This window comes from Scyliorhinus torazame, chromosome 7 (genome assembly GCF_047496885.1).
Source record: "Scyliorhinus torazame isolate Kashiwa2021f chromosome 7, sScyTor2.1, whole genome shotgun sequence".
Classification (NCBI taxonomy): domain Eukaryota; kingdom Metazoa; phylum Chordata; class Chondrichthyes; order Carcharhiniformes; family Scyliorhinidae; genus Scyliorhinus; species Scyliorhinus torazame.
The window spans coordinates 187,246,897-187,267,865 of record NC_092713.1 but is presented as its reverse complement, the minus strand read 5'-3'; the positions used below and the strand labels follow the sequence as shown (position 1 = coordinate 187,267,865).

Below are 20,969 nucleotides of genomic sequence, written 5' to 3'. Positions count from 1 at the left end.
GCTGCAGGAAGGATGAGTCAGCTGACCAAGGCACCATGGTTCAGCAGGCCATTCAAGGGGAGGGAGTAAATAGACAAGTTGTAGTTGTAGGGGATTCTATTATCAGGGGGATAGATAGTATCCTTTGTGAGCAGGATACAGAGTCCCGCATGGTATGCTGCCTGCCCGGTGCTAGGGTGCGGGACATCTCTGACCGGCTTGAAAGGATACTGGAGAGGGAGGGGGAGGATCCAGTTGTTGTGGTCCATGTCGGTACCAACAACATAGGCAAGTCTAGGAAAGAGGACCTGTTTAGAGATTATAAAGAGCTAGGATTCAAATTAAAAAAATAGGTCCTCAAGGGTCATAATCTCCGGATTACTGCCCGAGCCACGTGCAAATTGGCATAGGGAGGCAAGAATAAGGGAAGTTAACACGTGGCTGAAAGAGTGGTGTGGGAAAGAGGGGTTCCTTTTCATGGGACACTGGCATCAGTTCTGGGACAGGGGGGACCTATACCGTTGGGATGGTCTCCACCTGAACCGAGCTGGGACCAGTGTTCTGGCAAAAAGAGTAAATAGGGTGGTCAATAGGACTTTAAACTAAAGATTGGGGGGGGGGGGGGGGGGGGGGGGGGAGAGTCAGGGAACCAAGAGGTGAAGTAATCAGTGGGAAGCGTAGCTGCTTAGGAATACAAAAAAGCACGAAAAGACAAAACTCAGGAGAGGTTACGATAGTCCCCATCCCACAAAATATGGCACAGTGTATGGAAAGGCTCAGTAAACCAAGGTCCACCACACTAAGAAAACAAAAAGGGACGGTCAATAGAGAATTAAAGTTGCTGTATTTAAACGCGCGCAGTGTACGGAACAAGGTAGATGAGCTTGTGGCCCAGATTGTGACTGGCAGGTATGATGTGGTAGGCATCACAGAGACATGGTTGCAGGGGGTTCAGGACTGGTATTTAAACATCCAGGGATTCACAACCTATCGAAAAGACAGAGGTGGGCAGAGGGGGCGGGGTTGCCTTGTTACTTAGGAATGAAATTAAATCAATAGCACTAAACGACATAAGGTCAGATGATGTGGAGTCTGTGTGGGTAGAGTTGCGGAACAACAAAGGCAAAAAAAACATAATGGGAGTTATGAACAGGCCTCCTAACAGTGGCCAGGTCCGGGGGCACAAAATGCACCACGAAGTAGAAAGTGCATGTCAGAAAGGCAAGGTCACAGTGATCATGGGGGACTTCAATATGCAGGTGGACTGGGTAAATAATACTGCCAGTGGACCCAAGGAAAGGGAATTCATTGAATGTTTACAGGAGGGCTTTTTGGAACAGCTTGTGATGGAGCCCACGAGGGAACAGGCCATTCTGGACTTAGTGTTATGTAATGAGCCAGACTTGATTAAAGATCTTAAAGTAAGGGAGCACTTAGGAGGCAGTGATCATAATATGGTAGAATTCAGTCTCCAATTTGAAAGAAAGAAGGTAGAATCAGATGTAAAGGTGCTACAGTTAAATAAAGGTAACTACAGGGGCATGAGGGAGGAACTGACGAAAATCGACTGGGAGCAGAGCCTAGTGGGAAAGACAGTAGAACAGCAATGGCAGGAGTTTCTGGGAGTAATTGAGGACACAGTACAGAGGCTCATCCCAAAGAAAAGAAAGGTTATCAGAGGGGGGGTTAGGCAGCCATGGCTGACAAAGAAAGTTAGGGAATGCATCAAAGCAAAAGAGAAAGCCTATAATGTGGCAAAGAGTAGTGGGAAGTCAGCAGATTGGGAAGGCTACAAAAACAAACAGAGGATAACAAAGAGAGAAATAAGGAAAGAGAGGATCAAATATGAAGGTAGGCTAGCCAGTAACATTAGGAATGATAGTAAAAGTTTCTTTAAATACATTAAAAACAAACGGGAGGCAAAAGTTGACATTGGGCCGCTCCAAAATGACGCTGGTAATTTTGTGATGGGAGACAAGGAAATAGCTGAGGAACTAAATAAGTACTTTGCGTCAGTCTTCACAGTAGAAGACATGAGTAATAGCCCAACAATTCAGGAGAGTCAGGGGGCAGAGTTGAATATGGTAGCCATCACAAAGGAGAAAGTGCTAGAGAAACTAAGAGGTCTAAAAATTGATAAATCTCCGGGCCCAGATGGACTACATCCTAGAGTTCTGAAGGAGATAGCTGAAGAAATAGTGGAGGCGTTAGTTATGATCTTTCAAAAGTCACTGGAGTCAGGGAAAGTCCCAGAGGATTGGAAAATCGCTGTTGTAACCCCCCTGTTCAAGAAGGGAACAAGGAAAAAGATGGAAAATTATAGGCCAATTAGCCTAACCTCGGTTGTTGACAAGATTCTAGAATCCATTGTTAAGGATGGGATTTCTAAATTCTTGGAAGTGCAGGGTCGGATTAGGACAAGTCAGCATGGATTTAGTAAGGGGAGGTCGTGCCTGACAAACCTGTTAGAGTTCTTTGAAGAGATAACAAATAGGTTAGACCAAGGAGAGCCAATGGATGTTATCTATCTTGACTTCCAAAAGGCCTTTGATAAGGTGCCTCACGGGAGACTGCTGAGTAAAATAAGGGCCCATGGTATTCGAGGCAAGGTACTAACATGGATTGACGATTGGCTGTCAGGCAGAAGGCAGAGAGTTGGGATAAAAGGTTCTTTTTCGGAATGGCAACCGGTGACGAGTGGTGTCCCGCAGGGTTCAGTGTTGGGGCCACGGCTGTTCTCTTTATATATTAACGATCAAGATGACGGGACTGGGGGCATTCTGGCTAAGTTTGCCGATGATACAAAGATACGTGGAGGGGCAGGTAGTATGGAGGAGGTGGGGAGGCTGCAGAAAGATTTAGACAGTTTAGGAGAGTGGTCCAAGAAATGGCTGATGAAATTCAACATGGGCAAGTGCGAGGTCTTGCACTTTGGAAAAAAGAATAGAGGCATGGACTATTTTCTAAACGGTGACAAAATTCATAATGCTGAAGTGCAAAGGGACTTCGGAGTCCTAGTCCAGGATTCTCTAAAGGTAAACTTGCAGGTTGAGTCCGTAATTAAGAAAGCAAATGCAATGTTGTCATTTATCTCAAGAGGCTTGGAATATAAAAGCAGGGATGTACTTCTGAAGCTTTACAAAGCATTAGTTAGGCCCCATTTAGAATACAGTGAGCAATTTTGGGCCCCACACCTCAGGAAGGACATACTGGCACTGGAGCAGGTCCAGCGGAGATTCACACGGATGATCCCAGGAATGGTAGGCCTAACATACGATGAACGTCTGAGGATCCTGGGATTATATTCATTGGAGTTTAGGAGGTTGAGGGGAGATCTAATAGAAACTTACAAGATAATGAATGGCTTAGATAGGGTGGATGTAGGGAAGTTGTTTCCATTAGCAGGGGAGACTAGGACCCGGGGGCACAGCCTTAGACTAAAAGGGAGTCACTTTAGAACAGAGATGAGGAGAAATTTCTTCAGCCAGAGAGTGGTGGGTCTGTGGAATTCATTGCCACAGAGGGCGGTGGAGGCCGGGACGTTGAGTGTCTTTAAGACAGAAGTTGATAAATTCTTGATTTCTCGAGGAATTAAGGGCTATGGAGAGAGAGCGGGTAAATGGAGTTGAAATCAGCCATGATTGAATGGTGGAGTGGACTCGATGGGCCGAATGGCCTTACTTCCGCTCCTATGTCTTATGGTCTTATGGAGTTCCTCCGGCGATGTGTGGAGGAGCTCAAGAAGGAGGTGCTGGCGCCGATGCTGCAGGCGATTGAGGGGTTAAAGGAGGTGCAGAAGACCCAAGAGATGGAGCTCTGTGGCGTGAAGGCAAAAGCTGCCGAAAACAAGGACTTGGTGGTGAAGACGGAGACGCATGAGGCACTGCATAAGAGGTGTATGGAGAGACTGGAAGCCCTGGAAAATAGCTCGAGGAGGAAGAACTTAAGAATCTTGGGTCTTCCCGAAGGGGCAGAGGGAGCGGACGTTGGGGCGTATGTGAGCACGATGCTCCATACCTTAATAGGAGCTGAGGCCCCCACGGGCCCCCTGGAAGTGGGGGGAGCGTACCGAGTCCTCGTGAGAAGACCAAAGGCAGGAGAAATACCTCGAGCAATAGTGGTGAGGTTCCACCGCTACAAGGACAGGGAGATGGTCCTGAGATGGGTGAAAAAGACACGGAGCAGCAGGTGGGAGAACGCGGTGATCCGCGCGTATCAGGATTGGAGTGCGGAGGTGGCGAGGAGGGGGGTGAGTTTCAATCGGGCCAAGGCGGTGCTCCACAAGAGGAAAGAGAAATTCGGAATGTTGCAGCCGGCAAGACTTTGGGTTACACACCAGGGCAAACACCACTACTTCGAGACGGCAGAGGAGGCGTGGACATTTATTGAAGAGGAGAAGTTGGACTAGATTTGAGAATGAGTGTTTGAAATGAAGTAGCGAGGTGATGGCAAGGGACTGTGAATCAGATGGGGGAAAATTTTCTTTCCCCTCGAAGGGGGGGACACGAAGAAATGTGGGCGCCGGTGGGGAAGGGGAGGGGGAAGGAGAGAGGGAGCTGCGCCATCAGGGGCGGGGCCGAGACGGAAGCGCGGGCTTTGTTCCCGCGCTATGGAAATTGTGGCGGGAAAAGGGGGCGCAGGAAGGAGGGGGCCTCGCATAATGGGAGGCTAAGGATAAACGGGGGAAGCTGAGGTCAGCCAGAGTTTGCTGACTTCCGGAAGCAATATGGGGGGAGCAACTAAGCTAGAGAGGGATCTAGTGGGGGGGGGGGGGGGCCTGTTACGGGGTGGGATGGCACTGTCCGGGGGATAAGCGGGTGCGTGGGAACCGGGTGAGGAGCTGGTCTAAAAAAGGGGATGGCTAGTCGACGAGGGGGGGGGGGTAAAGAGCCCCCCAACCCGTTTGATCACGTGGAACGTGAGAGGGTTGAATGGGCCGATTAAGAGGGCGAGGGCATTTGCGCACCTAAAGAAACTAAAGGCAGACGTGGTCATGCTTCAGGAGACGCACCTGAAACATGGCGGATCAGGTCAGATTAAGAAAAGGATGGGTGGGACAGGTATTCCACTCGGGCTTGGATGCGAAAAATAGAGGAGTGGCAATACTGGTGGGGAAACGGGTATTGTTTGAGGCGAAGACCACAGTGGTGGACAGTGGGGGTAGATATGTGATGGTGAGTGGCAGATTGCAAGGTGAGGCGGTGGTGCTGGTGAACGTATATGCCCCGAACTGGGATGATGCGAACTTTATGAAGCGTATGCTGGGGCGCATCCTGGACCTGGAGACGAGAAAGTTGGTAATGGGGGGGGGGGGGAGACTTCAACACGGTGCTGGACCGGTCCAGATCTAGGACCGGGAGGAGGCCGGCAGCGGCCAAGGTGCTTAAGGGCTTTATGGAGCAGATGGGAGGAGTGGAGCCCTGGAGATTTACCAGACCAAGGAGTAAAGAGTTTTCCTTCTTCTCCCATGTCCACAAAGTGTACTCCCGGATAGACTTCTTTGTCCTGGGAAGGGCGCTGATCCCAAAGGTGGCAGGAACGGAGTATTCGGCTATAGCCATTTCAGATCATGCCCCACATTGGGTAGATCTGGAAGTAGGAGAGGAAAAGGAGCAGCGCCCACTCTGGAGATTAGATATGGGACTGTTGGCGGACGAGGGGGTATGTGTAAGGATGAGGGGATGTATTGAAAGGTACCTAGAGATTAATGATGACGGAGAGGTCCAGGTGGGAGTGGTCTGGGAGGCGCTGAAGGCGGTGGTTAGAGGGGAGCTGATCTCCATAAGGGCCCATAAGGGGAAACAAGAGGGTAAAGAAAGGGAGAGATTGTTGGGGGAGATTTTGAGGGTGGATAGGCAATATGCGGAGGCTCCAGTTGAAGGGCTATACAGGGAAAGACGGAGATTGAACAAAGAACAAAGAACAAAGAAATGTACAGCACAGGAACAGGCCCTTCGGCCCTCCAAGCCCGTGCCGACCATACTGCCCGACTAAACTACAATCTTCTACACTTCCTGGGTCCGTATCCTTCTATTCCCATCCTATTCATATATTTGTCAAGATGCCCCTTAAATGTCCCTATCGTCCCTGCTTCCACTACCTCCTCCGGTAGTGAGTTCCAGGCACCCACTACCCTCTGCGTAAAAAACTTGCCTCATACATCTACTCTAAACCTTGCCCCTCTCACCTTAAACCTATGCCCCCTAGTAATTGACCCCTCGACCCTGGGGAAAAGCCTCTGACTATCCACTCTGTCTATGCCCCTCATAATTTTGTATACCTCTATCAGGTCGCCCCTCAACCTCCTTCGTTCCAGTGAGAACAAACCGAGTTTATTCAATCGCTCCTCATAGCTTATGCCCTCCATACCAGGCAACATTCTGGTAAATCTCTTCTGCACCCTCTCTAAAGCCTCCACATCCTTCTGGTAGTGTGGCGACCAGAACTGAACACTATACTCCAAGTGTGGCCTAACTAAGGTTCTATACAGCTGCAACATGACTTGCCAATTCTTATACTCAACTTATTGCACACGGACTTTGACTTGTTGACCACGGGTAAGGCGGAGGCACAATGGAGGAAGGCACAGGGAGTGCAGTATGAATATGGAGAGAAGGCGAGCCGGCTGCTGGCCCAACAACTTAGGAAGAGGGGGGCGGCGAGAGAGATCGGAGGGGTTAGAGACGAGGAGGGAAAGGTGGAACGGGGAGCGGAGAGGGTGAACAGGGTGTTTAAGGTATTTTACGAGAGGCTATATAAGGCTCAACATCCGGAAGGGAAAGAGGGAATGATGCGTTTCCTAGACCAGCTGGAGTTCCCGAAGGTTGAGGAACAGGAGATGACTGGACTGGGAGCGCAGATTGAGGTGGAGGAGGTGGTAAAAGGAATTGGGAACATGCAGGCAGGGAAGGCCCCGGGACCGGATGGGTTCCCGGTGGAGTTCTATAGGAAATACGTGGACCTGCTGGCCCCACTTCTGACGAGAACCTTTAATGAGGCTAGGGAAAGGGGGACACTACCCCCGACGATGCCGGAGGCGACGATATCGCTGATCCTGAAAAGAGACAAAGACCCGCTGCAGTGCGGGTCATACAGGCCTATTTCCCTCTTGAACGTAGATGCCACGCTTTTGGCCAAGGTGATGGCGACGAGGATAGAGGACTGTGTCCCTGGGGTGGTGCATGATGATCAAACGGGGTTTGTTAAAGGGAGGCAATTGAATGCTAACATACGAAGGCTGTTGGGGGTGATGATGATGCCCCCACCGGAGGGGGAGGCGGAGATAGTGGTGGCGATGGATGCAGAGAAAGCATTTGATAGAGTGGAGTGGGACTACCTGTGGGAAGTACTGAGGAGATTTGGATTTGGAGAGGGGTTCATTAGATGGGTTCAGCTCCTGTACAGGGCCCCGGTGGCAAGTGTGATTACAAATAGGCAACGATCTGACCACTTCCGACTATATAGGGGTACAAGACAGGGATGTCCCCTGTCCCCGTTACTGTTTGCATTGGCAATTGAGCCATTGGCCATAGCGCTGAGGGGCTCTAGGAAGTGGAGGGGGGTACTAGATAAGAGCATCGGGTGTCATTATACGCGGATGATTTGTTGTTGTATGTCGCGGACCCAGTGGAGGGGATGCCTGAGGTAATGCAGACACCCAGGGAGTTTGGAGAATTTTCAGGATATAAATTGAATATGGGGAAGAGTGAACTGTTTGTGATGCACCCCGGGGAACAGGGCAGGGGAATAGACGATTTACCGTTGAGGAGGGTAAGAAAAGATTTCTGGTATTTAGGGATCCAGGTGGCCAGGAATTGGGGAACCTTGCATAAGCTTAACTTGGCACGACTGGTAGAGCAGATGGAAGAGGACTTTAGGAGGTGGGACATGGCACCCCTGTCATTAGCGGGCAGGGTGCAGGCGGTTAAAATGGTGGTCCTTCCGAGGTTTCTTTTTGTGTTCCAATGCCTCCCTGTACTGATTACAACGGCCTTTTTTAAGAAGGTGGAAAAGAGTATTATGAGCTTTGTGTGGGCTGGAAAGACCCCAAGAGTAAAGAGGGGGTTCCTGCAGCGCAGTAGGGACAGAGGGGGACTGGCACTGCCGAGTCTAAGTGATTATTATTGGGACGCCAACATGTCAATGATATGTAAGTGGATGAGGGAAGGGGAAGGAGTGGCGTGGAAAAGACTGGAGATGGCGTCCTGTAGGGGAACTAGCTTAAAAGCATTGGCGACGGCGCCGTTGCCATTCTCCCCGAAAAAATACACCACAAACCCAGTGGTGGTGGCAACTCTGAAAATTTTGGGGCAGTGGAGACGACATAAGGGAGTGACGGGTGCCTCAGTGTGGTCCCCGATAAGGAATAGCCATAGGTTCGTCCCGGGAAGGATAGATGGGGGATTTAAATCTTGGCAGCGAGCAGGAATTGCGAAATTGCAGGACTTGTTCTTAGACGGGACGTTCGCGAGTCTGGGAACACTGACAGAAAAATATGGGTTGCCACCTGGGAATGCATTTCGCTATATGCAAGTGAGGGCATTTGTGAGGCAACAGGGGAGGGAATTTCCACAGCTCCCGGCGCAAGAGATCCAGGACAGAGTGATATTGGGGGCATGGGTGGGTGATGGTAGGGTGTCAGATATATATAGGGAAATGAGAGACGAGGGGGAGACGATGGTAGAGGAGCTGAAGGGAAATGGGAGGAGGAGCTGGGAGAAGAGATTGAGGAGGGGCTGTGGGCAGATGCCCTAAGTAGGGTAAACTCTTCGTCCTCGTGTGCCAGGCTCAGCCTGGTACAATTCAAGGTTCTACATCGGGCGCATATGACGGGAGCTAGGCTGAGTAGGTTTTTTGGAGTGGAAGATAGGTACGGGAGATGCGCGGGAAGCCCGGCGAACCACACCCACATGTTTTGGTCATGTCCGGTACTGCATGGGTTCTGGGTGGGTGTGGCAAAAGTGATCTCGAAGGTGGTGGGGGTCCGGGTCAAACCAAGCTGGGGGTTGGCTATATTTGGGGTTGCAGATGATCCGGGAGTGCAGGAGGCGAGAGAGGCCGACGTGTTGGCTTTTGCGTCCCTAGTAGCCCGGCGAAGGATTCTACTTATGTGGAAAGAAGCTAAACCCCCAGGTGTGGAGGCCTGGATCAACGACATGGCAGGGTTTATAAAACTGGAGCGGATAAAATATGCATTAAGAGGTTCGGCTCAGGGGTTCACCGGGCGGTGGCAACCGTTCCTCGACTATCTCGCAGAGCGATAAGGGAAAATAGGAAAGGCAGCAGCAGCAGCCCAGGGGGGAGGGGGGGGGGGGCTCATCTGGGTCTTCAGGGGTTTTATGTGTGTGTTTATATATTAGTTATTTATATTTGATTTCACAAAGTTACTATCTTAGTTATTATTTCTATTGTTTCTTATTTTGTTATTGGCAGTTGCCGATAGTCAGCATATTATTTATTTAAATAAACGATCAATGTATATATTATTACAAAGTTGTAAAATGGGAAATTTTTGTTTGATCGAAAAACTTTAATAAAATATATATTTTTTTTTAAAAAAGAAAGGCACAGATTGATCAAGGATAGTCAGCAGGGTTATGCTAGGCGAAGATTATGTCTCGTTAATTTTATAGAATTCTGAGGAAGTAACAAGACGGATGGATTGATGAGGGTAGTGCAATAGATGTTGTCAACATGGATTTCAGTAAGGCATTTAACTAGGTCCCACATGACAGACTGGTCAGAAAAGTGAGGTCTCATGCATTATAAGGGGATGGTTGGATTCAGAATGTGCTCAGTCACAGAAAACAAAGGGTAATAATCGATAAATCATTTTGCGAATGGAAAACTGTGTCCAATGGTGTTTCACAGGGCCCAGTCTTGGGGCCCTTGCTGTTTTTATTGTATATATTAATGATTTAAACTTAAATGTGGAAGGCACAAAAATTTGCCATGTAGTTATAGCAAAAAGGACAGCTGTTGACTCCAGAATTATACATCATATGAATGGTTTCACTGAATGGGCAAAGAGGCAAATGGAATTCAATCCAGAAAAGCGTACGGTAATGCTTTGGGGAGGGCAAACAAAACAAGGGAATACTCAATAAATGAGAAGGTATTGAGAGGGGTTCAGTAAGTGTGAGACCTTGGAGTGCATGTCCACAGGCCCTTGAAGGTGGAAGGACTGGTGGACTGGTGGTGCTGGTTTAGCACAGAGGGCTAAACAGCTGGCATGTAATGCAGAACAATGCCAGCAGCGTGGGTTCAATTCCCGTACCAGCCTCCACGAGCATGCGCCGGAATGTGGCGACTAGGGGCTTTTCACAGTAACTTCATTGAAGCCTATTTGTGACAATAAGCTCTTATTATTAGAAAGTAGTCAAGAAGACATATATAAATTTATTTTCTTTATTCTTTCATGGGATGTGACAAGGCCAGCATTTGTTGCCTGTCCCTAATTGCCCTCGAACTGAGTGGCATTTTAAGAGTCAACCACATTGTTGTGGGTCTGGAGTCACATGTAGGCCAGACCAGGTAAGACTTCCTCACTAAAGGACATCAGCAAACCAGATGAGTTTTTACTACAACTGACATCATTAGACTTTTAATTCCAGATTTTTAATTCAATTCAGATTTCACCATTTGCTGTGGTGGGATTCAAACCCAGGTCCCCAGAGAATTACCCTGAGAGTCAGGATTACTGGTCCAGTGACAATAAGCCTCCCCTAAAGAATGCTTTCCATTATTTGGCAAGGTACTGAATACAAAAGCAGAATGCAATGATCAAACAGTATAACATCTGGTTAGGCCACATCTGGAATTGTGTGTACAGTTCTGGTAACCAAATTATAGGAAAGACATAATTGCTCTGGGGAGAATTCAGAGATTTATAAGAATATTGCCAGGGCTTGAAAATTGCAGCTACGAAGAGAGACTGGAAATGCTCGGGTGTTTTCCTTACAATGAGGTGGCGAAGGGGTGACCTATTTGAGGTGTACAAAATGACGAGGAGCCTAGATTTTTAAAAATATATTTAGAGTACCCAATTATTTTTTTCTTCCCAATTAAGGGACAATTTAGTGTGGCCCATTTGCTTAACCTGCACATCTTTGGGTTGTGGAGGTGAAACCCATGCAGAAACTGGGAGATTGTGCAAATTCCACACAGACAGTGACCCGGGACCAGGATCGAACCCAGGTCCGCAGTGCTAACCACTGTGCCACTGTGCCACCCCGAGGGGCCTAGATATGGTGGATGGGAAAGACCTGTTTCCCCTAGCTGAAGGATCAATTACCAGGGGTGTAGATTTAAGGTATTTGATCAAAGGGTTAGAGGGGACTTGAGGAAAATCTTCTTCACCCAGAGGGTGGAGGGTGCCTGGAGTCCATTGATCAAGTTGGTGGTTGAGGCCAAAATGCTCAAATCATTGACAAGGTACCCGGATCTGCATCTGAAGTGCTATAACCTGCCAGGCGATAGACTAGGTGCCAGAAAATTGATTAAGATTAGCAACTTGTTCCTTTTTTTCCTCTTTTTTTGGCCAGCACAGATACAACAGGCTGAATGGTCTCTTGCTGGATCATACATTTTCCAAGTTTCCATGACATGGGAACACCACCACCTCAAAGTTCCCTTCCATAACATCCTGACTGAGAATTATGTCACTACTCCTTCAAGGTCACTGGGTCAAAATTCTGGATCTCCTTTTTCTAACAGCACTTTTGGTTCACCAACAGCAGTTTGGGTACAACAGTTCAAGAAAGCAACTCACCATTTTCCTCTGAAGAGCAATTATGGATGGACAATAAATGCTGGCCTTGCCAGCCAAGTCCACATCCAGTGAAGGTATATTAAAAAGGATTCTGTTACTTCCCAAAATGGCAAAGCATTAGTGTCACCTACAACTGTCCCACCTGATGTTGGCATGTGCATCTTCCAGCAGGGGTCAATGACAAGAGGTGAGACACAGGAAACCTTCTGGAATATCTTCCCTCCAGCTCCAATGCTGAGGTCAAATGTAAATCTAACAACTACCTAGCTTCAGAACACCTAGCTGAGTAACACTTTCGCACAACAGACCAGTACTGTTTCCTATTTCCACTTACAACTCGGTTCCAGATTGATCCTATTTTACTGCGCTCATCAGGTGTTAGGCGGATGTAATGACCTGTCAACATGGTGCTCCCACCAAAATCCCATAGCGGCATAGAACTCGAGCCCACTCCTGCAGAAAGACACAAAAAGGGTGTTAGACAAAGGAAATAACACAAAGCTTCTCACAAAGAATACATCATTGATCTTGGTTGGGGTAGCTGCAAGGATATTCTCATTAACCTTGAGTATACTGTTGAAATCTGAGCCAAAGAGGCAGTTTTCAGGATGCTTTTGAAGGCAGAGATGAAAGCCTATGAGGTGATTGAAGTCAGCAATAGATGCTGGAGTTGGGGGTGTGGTAGTGGAGGGGGTGGTTGTGGTGAGAAAGAAAATAAAAGAGGGAGATAAAGAAAAAGAGGAAAGGAAAGGAGAAAATAAAAATAGAAAGTGAGCATGAGAGAGAAAACTCCCATATGCCATGTTAGTCCACTCTTTGAAGATAATTCGGTCTAGACAACAATGCTTGGCCTCCGCAACTGCTCCACAGCAAACACCATCTCCCTGGCCCTACACTCATCCCTGGAGCATCTCGACAACAAGGACTCCTACATCAGACACCTATTTATTGACTACAGCTTCGCCTTCAACACCTTAATCCCAGCCAAGCTCACATCAATGCTCCAAAACCTAGGACTTCGCGCCTCACTCTGCAACTGGATCGACTTTCTGATCTATAGACCACAATCAGTAAGGATAAACAATAACACCTCCTCCACGATAGTCCTCAATACCGGAGCACCGTATGGTTGCGTACTTAGCCCCTACTACACTCCCTATACACGCGACTGTGTGGCAAAATTTGCACCAACTCCATCTACAAGTTTGCTGATGACACGACCGTAGTGGGTCGGATCTTGAACAACGACGAGTCAGAATACAGGAGGAAGATAGAGAACCTAGTGGAGTGGCGTAACGACAGCAATTTCTCCCTCATGTCATGTGAGAGTACCTTTAAGAAATGGGTGTTTATAAATGGGTGTGTATATAAATATCTGTAGAGTACCTTTAAGAAATGGGTGTTTACTACTGCAGTGATGTCAGAGAGTGGGTGGAGCTGGTCTGTCTGTCAGCTTTTTACTTTTGTTTTAGGCTGTTTGCTGCAGGGTGTGTTTTAGTTTCGTTTTCAGAACTGGATAGCTGCAGTCACAGCCAGAAGAGGTATTAGTCTCTCTTTCTGTAATCTAAAGACTGTAAATCGATCTTTTGGTGACTTAAAACTAATAACTGCTCTCAGTAGTGACTTTAACCTGATGTGCTTCTGTTTAAAGGTTTTTTAAAGTCTTATGGATGCTAAAAGGACAGCTTAAGGATTACTTAGTGTTGTATTCTTTGGGGGTTGTATTTGAATTAATGGTTGCTAAGATGTTCACTGTATGTTTTAAAAAGGTTAACTTGAGTTCATAGAATAAACATTGTTTTGCTGTAAAGAATACTTTTCCATTTCTGCTGTACCACACCTGTAGAGTGGGCCACGTGATCCCCATACCACAATCTAGTAAAAGTTGTGGGTCAGGTGCACTCCATGATACACTTTGGGGTTCTCTAAATCCTGGGACATAACACTCAGCAAAACTAAAGAGCTGGTCAGTGACTTCAGGAAGCAAAGTAGAGCAGCACGGTGGCGCAGTCGTTATCACTGCTGCTTCACTGTGCCGAGGTCCCAGGTTCGATCCCGGCTCTGGGTCACTGTCTGTGTGGGGTTTGCACACTCTCCCTGTGTTTTTTTGGGTTTCGCCCCCAGAACCAAAGATGTACAGGGTAGGTGGATGGGCCTTGCTAAATTGCCCCTTAATTGAAAAAAATGAATTGGGTACTCCAAATTTTTTTTAAAAAAGGAAGCAAAGTACTGCACACACTCCTGTCAGCATCAATGGGGCCGAGGTGGAGATAGTTGACAGCTTCAAATTCCTAGGTGTACACATCACCAAAGATCTGTCCTGGTCCACCCACGTCGGCACTACGACCAAGAAAGCACACCAGCGCCTATACTTTCTCAGGAAACTAAGGAAATTTGGCATGTCCACATTGACTCTTACCATCTTTTACAGGTGCACCATAGAAAGCATCCTATCGGGCTGCATCACAGCCTGGTATGGCAACTGCTCGGCCCAAGACCGTAAGAAACTTCAGAGAGTCGTGAACACTGCCCAGTCCATCACACAAACCCGCCTCCCATCCACTGAATCTAGTCTACACCTCCCGCTGTCTTGGGAAAGCGGGCAGCATAATCAAAGACCCCTCCCACCCAGCTAACTCAATCTTCCAACTTCTTCCAACGGGCAGGAGATACAAAAGTCTGAGAACATGCACCAACAGATTCAAAAACAGCTTCTTCCCCACTTACACCAGACTCCTAAACGACCCTCTTATGGACTGATCTGATCTCTTCACATATCTTCTCTACTGAGTCGTACTGCACTCCTGTATGCTTCACCCAATGCCTGTGTCTATGCATTTACATTGTGTATTTTATGTTTGCCCTATATATTTTCTTTTCATATGCAGAATGATCTGCCTGAGCTGCACGCAGAACAATACTTTTCACTGTACCAGTTACAAATTGCAAAATTCTTGTAGAATTAAATCTGTCACCTAAGTGCACTGGTACTAGTTCTCCAGAGGTAAATGACACTTAAGCAAACAATACTGTGCACTGCACCTCTTGAGTTTTGCTGTCCTGTCATCCAGTTGCTCCCAGTATTTGTAAACAGACATCAATTCACCACCTATTGGGGTTGGATTGGATTGGTTTATTGTCGCGTGTACCGAGGTTGCATAAGGTGTTTTGTTCTTTGTGTAAGACATTAAGGAGAATTGACAGGATGGATAGAAACTTTTCTAGATGGTCAATAGTCTGAGACCACACTGAATAGCCCAACAATAGAAACAGAAAACCTGGAAAAACCCAGCACATCTGGCAGAATTTGTGGAGAGAAACAGAGTTCATGTTTCAAATCGAATATTACTGTTGGACTAAAGAAGCTAACTCGGTTACTCCCTCCACAGATGCTGCCAGGCCTGAGTTTTTCCAGCGTTATTTCAGGTTTCCAGTATCTGCAGTATTTTGCTTAATTTTAGCCCAAACATTAGTTGCTGGAGGGTATGGGTTCCTGTGGAACTGCAGTCTAAGATCAGCCCATGCAAAAGTACAGAATTTGCATTTACAGAATATCTATCACATCCTTAGGATGTCCAAATGCATTTCACAATTTTGAATTACTTCCTCAATAAGTAAAGACAGCTGCCAGTCTGTACTAAACAATATTCCAGTTTATAAATCATAGAATTTACAGTGCAGAAGGAGGCCATTTGGCCCATCGAGTCGGCACCGGCTCTTGGAAGCCCCTACTTAAGCCCATGCCTCCACCCTATCCCCGTAACCTAGTAACCCCACCTAACCTGTTTTGGACATTAAGGGCAATTTTGCATGGCCAATCCACTTAACCTGCACATCTTTGGACTGTGGGAGGAAAACGGAGCACCATATGAAACCCACGCAGACATGGGGAGAACATGCAAACTCCACACAATCACCCGAGATCGGAATTGAACCCGGGTTCCTGGAGCTGCGAGGCAGAAGTGCGGCCACGACTTCCGGTGACGGCGGGCGGGAGGCGGCCGCACAATGGAGGGCTCCCGTTCGGCAACGGCATTTTCGGGGCTTTAAGCCCGGTCCCAGGGTCCGCTGAGGCGGCAGAAGCAGGGAGAAGGCACGGAGGAGGCACAGTGAAGACACAGGAGGAAAAAAAGAACAAACAAAAATGTCGAGGGTGAGCAAGAAAACGGCCGGGAAAAAAACACCTGGAGGTCCGTTGGGGAGTGGAAAGGTCACCGCGGGGTCACCAGGAAAAATGGAGGCTGGAGCACCAGGGAAGGCCGCACTCCTTACGGCTGAAGAAATAACTAAGGTGATGGCGGCGGAATTTGAAAAGCAGTTGGCGCAGATTGCGGAATGCATGGAGACGGTGAGGAAGGAGATGTGGGAGGTTTTGAGTGTGCTGGTGGAGGAGGCGGTTTCCCCGGTGAGGACGGAGGTGGCGAGCGCAGTGGCGGAGGTGCGAGAGCAAGGGGAGGCGCTGAAGGAAGTGGAGGAGACATTATTGCAGCAAGGTGATCAACTTGCCTCGATGGGGAAAGAGATGCGGAAGGTGATGGATACTAACAAGGATCTGCGAGGAAAAATGGAAGACCTGGAAAACAGATCCAGGCGACAGAATTTGAGGATTGTGGGGCTGCCCGAAGGAGTTGAAGGACCGAAGCCGACTGAGTATTTTGCCACGATGTTGGCAAAACTATTGGGGGAGGGGGAGGATCCCTCCCGATATTAACTGGATCGGGCTCATCGGTCGTGGAGGCCTGTACCAAAGGCGAGTGAGCCGCCAAGGGTAGTGACTCTGTGCCTCCGTAGGTACAGTGTGAAGGAGAAGGTCCTGAGCTGGGCCAAGCAGAAGCGGGTGGTGCAGTGGGCTGGAGCTGGTATATGTGTATACCACGACTTTACGGTGGAGCTGGCAAGGAGGCGGGCGGCCTTCAACCGGGTGAAGAGGGCACTGTACATTAGCAAGGTGCAGTGCCGCATTGTATATCCAGCAAAGCTGAGGGTGACTTACAAGCTCAGGGACTTTTATTTTGGAACGGCGGAAGCAGCGGAGGAGTTTGCGAAAGCAGAAGGACTGTGGCAGAACTGACAAATTGAGGAATGGCCATGTGCCGATGTAACCTCATGACTGTATTTTCTTCTTTTTTGTATCACTGTGCGCGGGTGTAGAGATTAAAGGAGCCAATGTGATATATATTTGGACAAGGGAAGGGACGGGACTTTCACTCGAAATGAGGGTTCTTTGGGGTGTAGGTGGATATGCGGGGTTTGTGTGCTAAAAGGGGATTTTTGGGCTTTTCTAGGGGCGGGCAAGTGGGAAAGGGACTCGGGCGGGGGCCTCCACGCTGGCCGGTTTAAGCCGGCCAGTGAACGGGAGTGAGGTGGGGGGAGGGGCTGCGGCCATCGGAGCCTGGCAGAACAGGGTCCGAGTGGTCCAGCCGGGGTGGAAAGTTGGGGGGAAGGAACCGAGGTTGGGAGGAGGAGTTTTACAAGAGGCAGTGGACGGGAGGGGCTGGAGACCTGCGGTGGGGGGGGGGGGGTAAGATTAAGGGTGACTACGGGTAATCCCTGATTCCTTTTTGTCATTTGTTTATGTAAACATGCGGGTTGAGGTTCGGGGGTTAGTGGGTAGATGGGATCGTTGTTATTATGGGGACTGACATATCTTGCTGATTATTGTTTATTGTTGATGGATGTAAATGTGGGAGAAAATGTGAAAAAGGAGAATTTAAAAAAAAAGTTTTTTTAATTTAAAAAAAAAAAAGAAGTGCGGCCACCGCACCGCCCCGATTATTGATGGGGTTGGTTAAGAATACAAGAAAAATGAACTGGGGTAGGATATCTGGCCCTTTTTAACCACAACTCCGCCTTTCCGCATTATACCTATCGTCCAGAAGTCCCTTACAACACAAACGTCTGTTGACTTGGTCTTGAATGTACTTACCAACTCAGCATCCACAACCCTCTGAGATGGTGAATTCCAAATATTCACAGCCTTTTGAGTGAAGAAATTTTACATCTCAGTTTGGTGTCCCCTGGTTCTAGACTTTCCCGCCAAGAGAAACATCCTGCATCTACCCTATAAAATTCTTCAATGTTTGAATGAAATTACCACACATTCTTCTAAACTCTAGAGAATACAGGCCCAGTCTCCTCAATCTCCCCACACAGGACAATCCCACTATCCCAGAAATCAGTCTGGTGAACGTTCACTTCACTCCCTCAGTGACCAGTAGTATATCCTTCCTTCAGTAAGGGGAGCAAAATTGCACACAATCGGTGTGCTCAAACCGAGGCTCTTATACAATTGCTACAAGACATGTTTACTCAATACCTCCTGCAATAAAGGCTAACATACATGGCTGGAGCACAAGAGTATCACAACATCTTAGAGAGCGGTCTGCTGTTCAATATAGCAGTTACAGTACTCAAACCCTGATACTCTTGTACTTCAAAAGCAGATATTAAGTACTTGCCAATGTGCATGCTTAAAATGGGTTCTCACTTATATCGCTTAAAAGCAGTAAACCATGAGCCATCTGGATTAACACCAATTTCAAAGTTACTAATTACAACATCTTAAATGCTCAATTTATTTTACGCAGTAACAGCCAACAAGTTATAGGGATTTTTAAAATATATATTTTTATTTAAGGCATTTTCATGGATACATATAAATATATTATATATATATATATCAGAAGAACACATCAACTCAATGAACAACCACAACCCTCCTACCCCCTGACACCAACACCCCACCTTCCCATTTTAACCCCCTTACCAGCCCCCACCCCGACTGACCCCTCAATCCTTCTTTTTTTTAAAAAATCGATGAACGGTTTCCACCTCTGGGAGAACCCCTCTACCGACCCTCGCAGAGCGAACTTGAGCTTCTCCAGCCTCAGGAGTTCTGCCAGGTCGCTCACCCACACTTTCGCTTTCTGTCCTGCCACCCTAGAAAAATCTGTCTCCAGGCTATCAGGGAGGCAAAGGCCAAAACATCGGCCTCTCTCACCCCCTGGACTCCAGAGTCTTCCGACAACCCAAATATCGCCACTTCTGGACCCCATACCCAACACCTTAGGCATTACGTTCGAAAACCCCAGTGAAACTCCCTCAGTCTTGGGTATGCCCAGAACATGTGGACGTGATTCGCTGGCTGTCCCCCCCCCCGCACCACCACATCTATCCTCTACCCCCGCAAAGAACCTACTCATTCTCACCACCATCATATGAGCCCTATGCACCACCTTAAACTGGATGAGGCTTAACCTTGCACACGACGAGAATGTGTTCATCCTCTGCAAAGCCTCTGCCCACATCCCGGTCCCACCCCCCTCCCAGTTCCTCCTCCCATTTACACTTAATATCCTCCACCAGGGCTCCCTCCCATTCCGTCAATTCCTATAGATACCCAACACCTTTCAGTCCCCTATTTCATCCTTCGATAACAAATTATCCTGCAACCTCATGGGCGGCAACCCAGGAAAGGACGGCACCTCTCTCCTCATGAAATCCCGAACCTGCAGGTACCCAAAGCCATTCCCCTGGGCATCTCTTCCTCCAAGTCCTCCAGCCCTGCAAATATGCCCCGATAAACAAGTCCCCAAAGCGCTCAATCCCCCCCTGTCGCCACCCCCTAAACCTTGCATCCAGCCCCATTGGCGCAAACCTATGGTTGGTGGATAACAGTGCCCACACCAAGGCACCCTCCAGCCCCAAATTGAGCCTGCACACCACGACTGGGCTCATGGAGTACCTGGCCGGCGAGAATGGTAAAGACGCCAACAACAAAGCACTCAAACCCTTTCCCCTATACGATGCCGCCTCCACACCGGCCTCCCCTCCACAGCCCACTTAAGCACCATTGTAATATTCGCCATCCCCACCCACACAAACCCGGAGATCAGCCCATTGACTTTCGAAAGAAATGACTTGGGGACAAAGACAGAGGGGTTTGGAAACACAAACAGAAATCTAGGCACCACTGTCATTTTCATTGTCTGCACACGCCCAGCCAGCGATAGCGGTAACACATCCCACCTCTTAAAATCCGTATTCATCTGCTTCACCAGTCAAGCCAAATTCAGTTTATGCAGCTGGGCCCAACTCCATGCCACCTGGATACCCAAATATCTAAAGCTTGCCCCCACCACCCTAAACAGCAACTCCACGCGTCTCCTTTCCTGTTTACCGACATTAATCCTGGGCAGCACGGTAGCTAGCACAATTGCTTCACAGCTCCAGGGTCCCAGGTTCGATTCCCGACTTGGGTCACTGTCTGTGTGGAGTCTGCACGTTCTCCCAGTGTCTGCGTGGGTTTCCTCCGGGTGCTCCGGTTTCCTCCCACAGTCCAAAGATGTGCAGGTTAGGTGAATTGGCCATGCTAAATTGCCCTTAGTGTTGGGTGGGGTTACTGGGTTATGGGGATAGGGTGGAGGTGTGGGCTTGGGTAGGGTGCTCTTTCAAAGAGCCGGTGCAGACTCGATGGGCCGAATGGCCTCCTTCTGCGCTGTAAATTCTATGATTCTATAATCGGGAACACTCACTCTTTCCCAAGTTTAGTTTATATCCCGAAAACCAGCCGAATTCTCCCAAAATCTCAATACCTCCAATGCTGCCCACCAGGTCTGAGATATATAGAACATAGGACAGGCCATTCAACCCACGACGTTGTGTCAACCATTTATCCTAATCTAAGATCAACCTAACCTACACCCCTTCAATTTACTGCTGTCCATGTGCCTGTCCAAGAGTCGCTTAAATGTCCCTAATGACTCTTACTCCGCCACCTCTGCTGGCAGTGCATTCCACACACTCACCACTCTCTGTGTAAAGAACCTACCTCTGACATCTCCCCTATACCTTCCTCCAATCGCCTTAAAATTATGTCCCCTTGTGACAGCCCCCCCCCCCCCCACCCCCACTCAACCCCTCTCACAGCCCTCAACGCCCTGAGCACAGCTCTATCGCCAAGGCGAAAAGCAGCAGGGAGAGCGGGCACCCCTGCCTCGTCCCACGGTGTAGCCCAATGTACCCCGAAGTCACTCGGTTCGTCCACACGCTCACCACGGGCGTTTTATATATGTCATGGAAATGTCTCTTTAAGAAAAGTGTGTTTAGCAAATAGCTGCAATGATGTCATTGTGGGGGTGGAGCTGAGCGGTGTTTCTGGCTTTTACTTTCGTTATGATCTGGAAGCTAGCTGAGTTTCTGGTTTTGTTTTCAGTTGGAA

General features: G+C 48.3%; 1 protein-coding gene across 1 annotated transcript in view; it reads right to left on the bottom strand.

Moving 5' to 3' along the window:
• The window catches only part of lman2 (lectin, mannose-binding 2), a 92,897-nt gene that overhangs the window by 67,224 nt on the left and 4,704 nt on the right, over nt 1–20,969 (bottom strand). Inside the window, exon 2 of the mRNA XM_072511878.1 lies at nt 12,084–12,202. Within this exon, the coding sequence (XP_072367979.1) occupies nt 12,084–12,202 (119 nt within the window). The remainder of the gene's footprint in view (nt 1–12,083; nt 12,203–20,969) is intronic.